The following is a 10,526-nucleotide window of genomic DNA, read 5'->3' as shown; positions in this document are numbered from 1 at the left end:
AGCACCCACGTGATTTACCAACTGACCTGCCTACAATGTGATGCATTCTATGTGGGAATGACCAGCAATAAACTGTCCATTCGCATGAATGGACACAGGCAGACAGTGTTTGTTGGTAATGAGGATCACCCTGTGGCTAAACATGCCTTGGTGCACGGCCAGCACATCTTGGCACAGTGTTACACCGTCCGGGTTATCTGGATACTTCCCACCAACACCAACCTATCCGAACTCCGGAGATGGGAACTTACTCTTCAATATATCCTCTCTTCCTGTTACCCACCAGGCCTCAATATCCGCTAATTTCAAGTTGCCGCCACTCACACCTCACCTGTCATTCATCATCATCTTTGCCTCTGCACTTCCGCCTTGACTGACATCTCTGCCCAAACTCTTTGTCTTTAAATATGTCTGCTTGTGTCTGTATATGTGTGGATGGATATGTGTGTGTGTGTGTGTGCGCGAGTGTATACCCGTCCTTTTTTCCCCCTAAGATAAGTCTTTCTGCTCCCGGGATTGGAATGACTCCTTACCCTCTCCCTACAACCCACTTCCTTTCGTCTTTCCCTCTCCTTCCCTCTTTCCTGATGAGGCAACAGTTTGTTGCGAAAGCTTGAATTTTGTGTGTATGTATGTGTCTGTTTGTGTTTCTATCGACCTGCCAGCGCTTTCGTATGGTAAGTCACATCATCTTTGTTTTTAAATATGAAAGGTAGTCATATGAATTTATCCAAGGCTTCCAGCTTTACCATAGTTTGATAAGACAAAAACATTAAGAAACACTTCCACCGTACTAACTTGAGTGCCACACCACTTGACCTGCACTGAAGACGTGTCAAATAACATTTTTTGACAATATGTTAGAATATGGAGAACATAAAAATAATTTAATGTATCTTAAGGAACTAGGTCATTAGTTCCCAATGAGTTTCCAGACACTGTTAGCTGCTAACGACACAGCAACACAAACTACTGTACAAGGTTTTAATCAAACAAATTTCTCACTATAGAAAATTGAGCTGTTAAACTAGTAGAACTTGTGCTGCACCTTCAACATTTGTAATACCTTTAGACTGAGAATCAAAATATTTGTTTCCGTATTATGGGTATGTGTGTAATGTGTGTTTAATGTTGACAGAGATGGAATGAAGCTGTGTGTGTGTGTGTGTGTGTGTGTGTGTGTGTGTGTGTGTGTTTTGTACTGCCGATCAGAATACTCTGGTACCCTATTTGCTGTTCATCATCTCATCCTCTCTTATGTTAAATACTGCACTGAAAATATGAACTTTTATAAATTTATGTAGCTTTGTATCTAAAAGTCCATTATATTGTGTAGTTTCAAAATGTTTAATATCAAAGAATAACAAAACCAGTTGTAAGAAAGACATTAAAAATAACTGCAACAACCTGCAGATCAATATGTAGATGCTGTTGTCCACCCATTTCACCAACAGGATGCTAGATATTGCAGCAAGCACTAATCAAGAAGTCAACTACATTATGTAATAATGCATTCCTGGGAGCTTGAATAACTGCCAACACCACCTGAATGTTGTGTGCAGTTACAGCTCATGTTTCTGCTGGGCACAAAATCTGAATGTTGTGTGCAGTTATTCCACACATTTTTGTTGGGGAGGGACCAGGTGACACTGTGCCACATCATATCTATACATTCATGGTACTGTGCAACTTTGTGAGGTTAGTTGACATCTTGCTGGAACATTGTTCAATTGATAGGAAAAAAAACTGGACAAATGACTAGATAATCTCCTAAGCTTAAACAGCAGTATTTTACACTTTCTGAAATTAATACTAGGGGTGATTTGGTACTGTAACAATCACAATAATGTCACTGGGTGCTTGCACATACAGGGCCAATGGTCCTCCTCATCTATTCAGGAGCACGATCCATTTCTGGCAATCATACACTATGCTCATCCAAGTCTGACATCAAAACTTCTCGCACTTTGTTCAGGGTGACAATATTATGAAAAGGACAAATTTCTACTCACCATATAGTGAAGATGCTGATTCGCAAATAATTACAACAAAAAGATCGTCAAACAAGTAAGCTCACAGTCAAGAATGCCTTCATCGATATTAGACAAAACACACACACACACACACACACACACACACACACACACACACACACACACACACACACAAAAAATGCAAAAGCAACTCGCACACATGTGGCCACAGTCACTGGCTGCTGAGGATGTGACTCAGCATTTCTGCTACATGATGAGTAGCAATCTAACCCTTTATAATACTGTCATTATTCCATCCTGGATTTTCAATTGTTTGCTTTTGTTGAGGGAAAACAATTCAATGGTGACAATACAGAGGAATAAATCCAGCATGGTGAATTTGTTGATGGCTGGCTGTGGTACGGTTCACTGCTTTGTGGAACCCCACATTAAGCATGGTAGATCATTCAGAACCCATCTGACAGTCCTCCCAATTTCTCTTAGGACTTCCATACCATTCTCATTTGTGGCAAGTGCCTTCTCATTCTTTATTTTAAACACTGTGCAATAATGACAACCATATGACACAGCCCTTACACAAAAGTGTTCATAAACTCGCAATAATCTCTCTTCCCCCCCCCCCCCCCCCCCTATGCGTCCTGTTGCTGGAAGAACACACACAATTTCCCTTCAAGACGTACTCCTTTACCAAAGCTGCTCTCATGGCCAGCTGAAGCACAGACCATAGGATTTTCTTTCACTGCCACTTACTTGCTGAAAAGCACACCTGTAATTGAATATGATGTGAGGCCAGCAAGACGACAGAATAATTCGGAAGCTGTTTGACACTGAACCTACTTGCAAGTTGAAATAACCCAATTGATTTATTTGGACTGTAACTATTTCCATGTATGTACAATGCACTTGCAAGGAACTGTTGGCTTTACCATCATTTTCCATTTAACCCTTCAGGTGTAGCATTTATTTTCATAATTTCAGAGACTTATATTCTCAGCCTACTTCTCTTTCACCTAATCCTATTTGTATTGTCACAAACTCCTTTTTCATAAAATGTTTGGCATTTTCGTGGATTGTTCTGTTCTGCACGTTAACTATACTTATTCATTTCTCACTCGAAAACATGGGTATAACTACCCATTTTGGCTCTAGATTACTCAGATGCTTCGGAACCTTGTCTGTAGTTTTGCTTTCCAGATGGATATGCCATTTATACAAACTTCACGGGTCCCCTGCACCTTTATATATTGTGTGGGGCAAAGCAGATAACATTTTCATAAAAATTTTACTGGAACAGCAGATGAGATCAAAACGTGTTATCCTCCACAAAAAAAAAATCTAGAAGCTATTTTCCCTACTATGGAAGGTTACACAATGCCAATAGCATCCTTATTTATCGTACACAGCAAACTTCACTTAATGTGACTAACTAAAACATCCATTTTCATGACTTATTTTTGTGGGTTGTGACTCATTTAATCTGCTTCATATAACATTTTTTTGTGTGGAGTTGTTACCATACTTTCATTACTAATGGAACAAAAAATTCATTTCATGTAGCTGCTCCAGTCATTTCATATCATTATATATTTATGCAAATGGTATGTTAGACAAAATTTAAATCATAATTCTAAGCACAAAAGCACCAGCAACTACTACAATAACCCAAAATTTCTGCAGTGCAGAAAAAGAAAGAACCTTCTGAAATGTACAATAATGTAAAGTTGAGAATAGCTTCTCCTCTCCTCTCGGACTTTTATTTGTACTCATTCAGCATTCTTGCATATTCCACAACCAAAGATGTAAGGCAGTGCTCAAATAGTTAGTTTCTGGGTACCTACATGTCACTTTTGACATAATCAGATATTAATATTATGCCACCAAAGATGACTCTCCCTAAGTGTGCAGAAATCTCATTTCAAGATTTGTTTGCACACAACTGATGAGTATTTTAATTAGCAACAACAAAACAGAGTGCCAGAATATTTTTACCCACTGATAAAAGCGAGAATTCCAAACTAGGTTATAGGAAGCTCCAATATTTACCCTGAGTGTCACTGACCAACACATTATTTACCAAAGTAAGGCATGCAGAGAGGAATGAAAGTGAAACAGAGAGAGAGAGAGAGAGAGAGAGAGAGAGAGAGAGAGAGAGGGTCTATTAAGAAAACTATGTACAATTTACAGGTATAAGGAACAAATGGGAGTATCACTTTACAATGAAAGCTCTTAGTACACTGACAAAAATCACTGTATTTTGTATCAGGTTATCATTTTCTTGTATTCCTTCAGTTTTCTCTCTCAATGATTTCTTGTCCTGTCACTTTTTGTAGCAGACTTATTTTGAAAGTTCATTGTTATTATGACCAAAAGAAGCTCTGCTCTTTACAGTCTTTGGCATTATCTATATATAAAAGAATGACATCACTGGGTTTAATGTTACTGTAAACTAATAATTCCACATACTGTATCAGTCTTGAAAGTGAAACTCAGTCTTTCACCTACAGACAAATAATGAGATCTAATGACCACTGTATTACAACCACAATTCTACCAAGGTCATTTGGGACATAACCTTACAGTCAAATTTTTGATATTCTGTTCAAAAGTGGTATTCAAATACTGGTCTTCTAACACACCATTGATATTTCAAGTTCAAAATAGTCTTAACAATTCTGAGCATGTAAGGATAGCTCCCAAAATAAACAGCCTTGATGAATTAGTATTCAAAAATAATCATTTCAGGGATATTATGAAATGACAACTAAAATCAGATTAAGTCACAATATACAAAAATAATTTCTGAATTATTGCACTGCAAGAGCAGTACTTCTTTTGCAGTTTACTGCTGGAGCAGCCAGCAAACATTAAACATGTGCACAACACAATAACACGTATCTTTCCAAAGTAGAATGACTAACATCAGATTTTATGAACTACAAGTATGGGCAAACATATTTTTTTTTATCCAGTTAAAAGTCTTTTAAATTCTATTAAGACACAGTGGTTTTATATACGAATATATACTGCATATATATGAACTGTTGTGTATCTCTTTGCAACACAATACATAGAGACAAAGTAATGTAAGAACAACTTTTAGAATACTCTTTATAAATATTTAATAACAACTGGCTCCTCCAACAGTAATGTAGTTATGTCTTGTTCCACATTGCAGCTACGAAAGAGTTCAGTACCCTGGGATCCCATAAAAAAGTGGTGAATGGAACATTGTAAAAGAAAGGGAAGCTTTAGAAGGTAATAAACCCACTGTAATATTAGTCTGCTTTGAAATTAAAAATATAATTTAATACTTGCACAGAAATGCCGTCATCAGCATTGTAATATTTTTTTTCAGTAGGATTTTTACTTTTAACAAATAAAAACATTTCATATATATATATATATATGTATATATACATATACAAGACATCTGCATACATCACATTGGCTTTTATATTACAGTGTTTGAAGATCCGAGTAAGATTTTTAAAACTGCAAAAAGCTGTGAAACATTTAATCTGATATAGCAGGTCGACATAAATAAAATGAAACTAAATGTGTTGAAGTGGAACCAAGAAAGCAGCCTGAGATCATGCCATTCTCTTCTAATTGGCAGTATCTCCTGGCACAAACCCCAGATACATTCTGAAAATACGTTTCAAAGCTTATAGTTGATAATTTTCATTAAAATTTTATCTGTCTCTTGAAGAGCTATAAGGACACACAAAAAACAGTATTGTTTTATGGACTGCACACTGGGGTTTGGCCAGAATTGAGAGCATGGCAACTGCTAGTACAATGAAACAACACACATAGAAACTAGACATACTATTACGACTCGACCATTATCTATACCAGTTTGTATAAACAAGCATTTCACAGAAATGTATACTGCAGAAACATAAATGCTATTTGACAGCAGATGACATCTACTGGGGAAAATGCCTCAAATTAAAGTACAAAAGTAAATGCAACTGACATTGTGACAGCAGTGGGTATAGGCTGTAAGGTAGAAAATCAAACTGGAGTTGTCTACTTATACTGCAGAACTAGAATACACTCAAAACCACCTAACATTGCTTGCACATAATTTTCAGAGACCCAAAAAATTTGGAGGGGTACAGTTATAATTTGATGATAGGCATGTACATATGAAAGTGATTTGAAAGTAAATCATTTCTGAAAATAATTCTAGGATTTGGGTCCCAGGTAGCAGCAAACAAAATACCTCAATTTTTGTAGTTCTGGGTTCCTTCTTGTCTGTAGTATAGGCATATGCTGTACAGACTTTTTTTGTGGTATTTTCATTTTATTAACAATAACCTCCTATACGAAATTCCCTGAACATCCAGCTGCATATAGACTGATAACCACTTTTACTGAGCAAGCACCTTCTAACCACAAGCCATGGCCTCTTGCATTCTACTCAGCTTCAAGTAGCTATAGACGTGCAAAACAATAAATGTAACATATTTTCATTTGTAATAATTATTATTCAATATTCTACACAAAATGTTCTGTACATAAGTATTTTATATCATTTCATGTACTTTTTACAAAAGTTAAGATCAACACAACAAGTACTTTGCACGGATATGAAGGCTCCATGCAGAATGCTGAGGCCATATGCTCCACATAATACTCCATTCTAGTCATTTATTTGTACTGGGGATTCATAACTTGGAAAGTGATACTGTTTAAGATGCACCATCACAAGATCTTAGGAAAAGAATCACGAACTAAAACACAGTTTCACAGTCACTTTTTTCCACTTAGGAATATTTCAACAACACACTGAGAGATCTTCATAGCATCACCGGAAAATGCACTTCCAACTGGATGCCAAGAACAGCTGAAAGAACTTAAAATAACGATAACCTGTACCAAAAAACAATGTCTTTTCTCTCCACAAAAGATTCATGAGTGTATTCACAAATCCAATTCCAGCCAAAAGTGAGAAAAAAAAGTTGTTCTATACAATATCACTGTGGATGGCTCCACTGGGGTAAAAACCGGCATCCATATCCGGTGGAGTCTGATGTTTCAGTTCAGGTCACGATCTTCTAAGTACTTGTATTCAAAAGTAAAACCCTCTTTCTTCCTTTGGCCCCATTTCTCATAATCGAAGTAAATGTAAGTGCCCTGAAACAAAAGACAATGCAAAGTTAGTAATCGCTGAATAAAGCATACACGACAAAAAATATGTTTTCTAAAATTTGGTTAACTTACTGCCATAATGAATGCTGTAAGTAATCAATGCTGTACTAAATACACTACAATATTGGTAATAATCAAAAACTCATGCGGCTACAAAAACAAGACATTGTACTACACAATACTATTCGAAACAAGTTTACCACTTCTTTGTCTTATCAAACTATGTCAATAACTTGCAATTTTAAATGCTGAATTGAACTGAAGTTTTGCTGAAGTTCTGAGACATATAGAAACAATTAATGGAATGCAAAGAATGGAAGAAAGAAAAATATTACTAAAAAGCAGGTGGAATAGAAATAAAGTGACAAATAATAAGAGAATGAGAAACAGAGAATGGTGAGAGTGGGTGGATGAGGGAGGGAAGGGAATACAGCGAAACCCCGCTTTTACACTTTTCAAGGGACTTCAAAAACCAGTGTAAAATGCAGAAAAATATAAAACGTCGGAAATAACATTTTAAGCTGTAAAAGTTATGTACAGGATACCCCCCTTGCTTTTTCGCACTTTATGTGTGGTATATGTATGTAACAGGCTTCAAGGGACTTGTTTATCATCTAATCAAGGTTTATTATCAAATAAAAACTGCTGATTGAAGTGGAACTGACAACTGTCTGGGAAGTAGGAACGTCTGACTCAAATTCATACAACACAATCGATGTTTTTGAAAGCCTGCAACTGTCATTTGCTATTTAAATACTGAAATACTGCACTAGTTATGTATTTTTTCATGCTTAGGAAGGTGTGTTTCAAGAATTTTTTCTTGTTATCAAGGGCAAAAAAGTATTTTGTGTTGCGTTTGCATGTGTTGTTTTGCATCTCTCCTGTAGTCATCTTTCTGAGGTTATCAGGTAGTGTGCCTCCTCAGTTGTGTAGAAAACCACACACTCGCCAACTACCACTCACATTGTTTGTTCAAAATAAATAAATATACATATATAAATACTGCACTTGACAACGAGAATATATTCTCGAAACACATTTTGCTCTGCATGAAAAACTTGCATAACCAGTGCTGTGTTATACTAAACGTACAAACGTTTGAGCAACGCAAAAGTGAATGACTGTGTCAACTAGCACGCCGAAACATGCTAAATATGATTCGACAAAGGTGACACGATGATCAAAACAATCACAAAAATGAGTTTGTGCAGTAGAGACAATTTGGAAATGGTTTTTGTGATTGGTCATAATATATTTATTCGAACAATCCTAATTACTTCCATCAACCACATTGCCAAGTAGAGCTTGGCAGTGGTAGGAGATTTGGCACAAATTGTTCAATTGTTACATGTTTACCGGTTCAAATCCATTGAGTAAGGCGCTCTGGTGTAAAGAAACTTAATCATGTACTATTCATAAACACTATTGGATGGCCAACATCATGCCAGCAACATTTTTTTCTCCCCACAAACACTTTTTTGTAATGCATAAATTGCAGGAAAATTATACATATGTTGATGCAAAATCGGGCACAAATTAACATTGTGGACATACGAAATTTGACGGGGACCGTAAAAAAATGTCGTAAACAGGGGGAAAACGTTAATTCCAGGAAAGTAAAATAAGGGCTATACTGTATAAGTGTCCATATATTCTAAAGTAATTGATTATTACTGTGGATCTTCAGGGCTGTATTGAGATCATTGTAGGCAGGTCACAAAGGTGAAAGAACGGCTGTGGAAAACCTCATCTGAGAGAGAGAGGAGGGGGAGTTGGTAACTGTCAAAATGGCCATTTAGTGCTATTTTGCAAGATAGTGTGGGTCAGCATAGAACACAGAGACAGCAACATATAGTGCAGTAAAAAAAAATTAATACATATAGTTTCCCACTAGAGTGCCTAGTTAGAATCTGATGGCTACAGGAGACTATTTTATACCAGAAAATACAATACACCTGCTGCAAAATACACTCCTGGAAATGGAAAAAAGAACACATTGACACCGGTGTGTCAGACCCACCACACTTGCTCCGGACACTGCGAGAGGGCTGTACAAGCAATGATCACACGCACGGCACAGCGGACACACCAGGAACCGCGGTGTTGGCCGTCGAATGGCGCTAGCTGCGCAGCATTTGTGCACCGCCGCCGTCAGTGTCAGCCAGTTTGCCGTGGCATACGGAGCTCCATCGCAGTCTTTAACACTGGTAGCATGCCGCGACAGCGTGGACGTGAACCGTATGTGCAGTTGACGGACTTTGAGCGAGGGCGTATAGTGGGCATGCGGGAGGCCGGGTGGACGTACCGCCGAATTGCTCAACATGTGGGGCATGAGGTCTCCACAGTACATCGATGTTGTCACCAGTGGTCGGCGGAAGGTGCACGTGCCCGTCGACCTGGGACCGGACCGCAGCGACGCACGGATGCACGCCAAGACCGTAGGATCCTACGCAGTGCCGTAGGGGACCGCACCGCCACTTCCCAGCAAATTAGGGACACTGTTGCTCCTGGGGTATTGGCGAGGACCATTCGCAACCGTCTCCATGAAGCTGGGCTATGGTCCCGCACACCGTTAGGCCGTCTTCCGCTCACGCCCCAACATCGTGCAGCCCGCCTCCAGTGGTGTCGCGACAGGCGTGAATGGAGGGACGAATGGAGACGTGTCGCCTTCAGCGATGAGAGTCGCTTCTGCCTTGGTGCCAATGATGGTCGTATGCGTGTTTGGCGCCGTGCAGGTGAGCGCCACAATCAGGACTGCATACGACCGAGGCACACAGGGCCAACACCCGGCATCATGGTGTGGGGAGCGATCTCCTACACTGGCCGTACACCACTGGTGATCGTCGAGGGGACACTGAATAGTGCACGGTACATCCAAACCGTCATCGAACCCATCGTTCTACCATTCCTAGACCGGCAAGGGAACTTGCTGTTCCAACAGGACAATGCACGTCCACATGTATCCCGTGCCAAACGTGCTCTAGAAGGTGTAAGTCAACCACCCTGGCCAGCAAGATCTCCGGATCTGTCCCCCATTGAGCATGTTTGGGACTGGATGAAGCGTCGTCTCACGTGGTCTGCACGTCCAGCACGAACGCTGGTCCAACTGAGGCGCCAGGTGGAAATGGCATGGCAAGCCGTTCCACAGGACTACATCCAGCATCTCTACGATCGTCTCCATGGGAGAATAGCAGCCTGCATTGCTGCGAAAGGTGGATATACACTGTACTAGTGCCGACATTGTGCATGCTCTGTTGCCTGTGTCTATGTGCCTGTGGTTCTGTCAGTGTGATCATGTGATGTATCTGACCCCAGGAATGTGTCAATAAAGTTTCCCCTTCCTGGGACAATGAATTCACGGTGTTCTTATTTCAA

General features: G+C 39.3%; 1 protein-coding gene across 1 annotated transcript in view; it reads right to left on the bottom strand.

The window, feature by feature from the left end:
- Positions 1-4,224: 4,224 nt before the first annotated feature.
- Positions 4,225-10,526, bottom strand: part of LOC126470387 (CCR4-NOT transcription complex subunit 3) — a 105,675-nt gene continuing 99,373 nt past the window's right edge. The window contains exon 12 of the mRNA XM_050098225.1: positions 4,225-7,136. Within this exon, the coding sequence (XP_049954182.1) occupies positions 7,038-7,136 (99 nt within the window). The 3' untranslated portion in view covers positions 4,225-7,037. The remainder of the gene's footprint in view (positions 7,137-10,526) is intronic.

Source organism: Schistocerca serialis, chromosome 1 (genome assembly GCF_023864345.2).
Source record: "Schistocerca serialis cubense isolate TAMUIC-IGC-003099 chromosome 1, iqSchSeri2.2, whole genome shotgun sequence".
Classification (NCBI taxonomy): Eukaryota; Metazoa; Arthropoda; class Insecta; order Orthoptera; family Acrididae; genus Schistocerca; species Schistocerca serialis.
The sequence above is the reverse complement of the archived record's forward strand: the minus strand, read 5'-3'. Positions and strand labels throughout refer to the sequence as shown.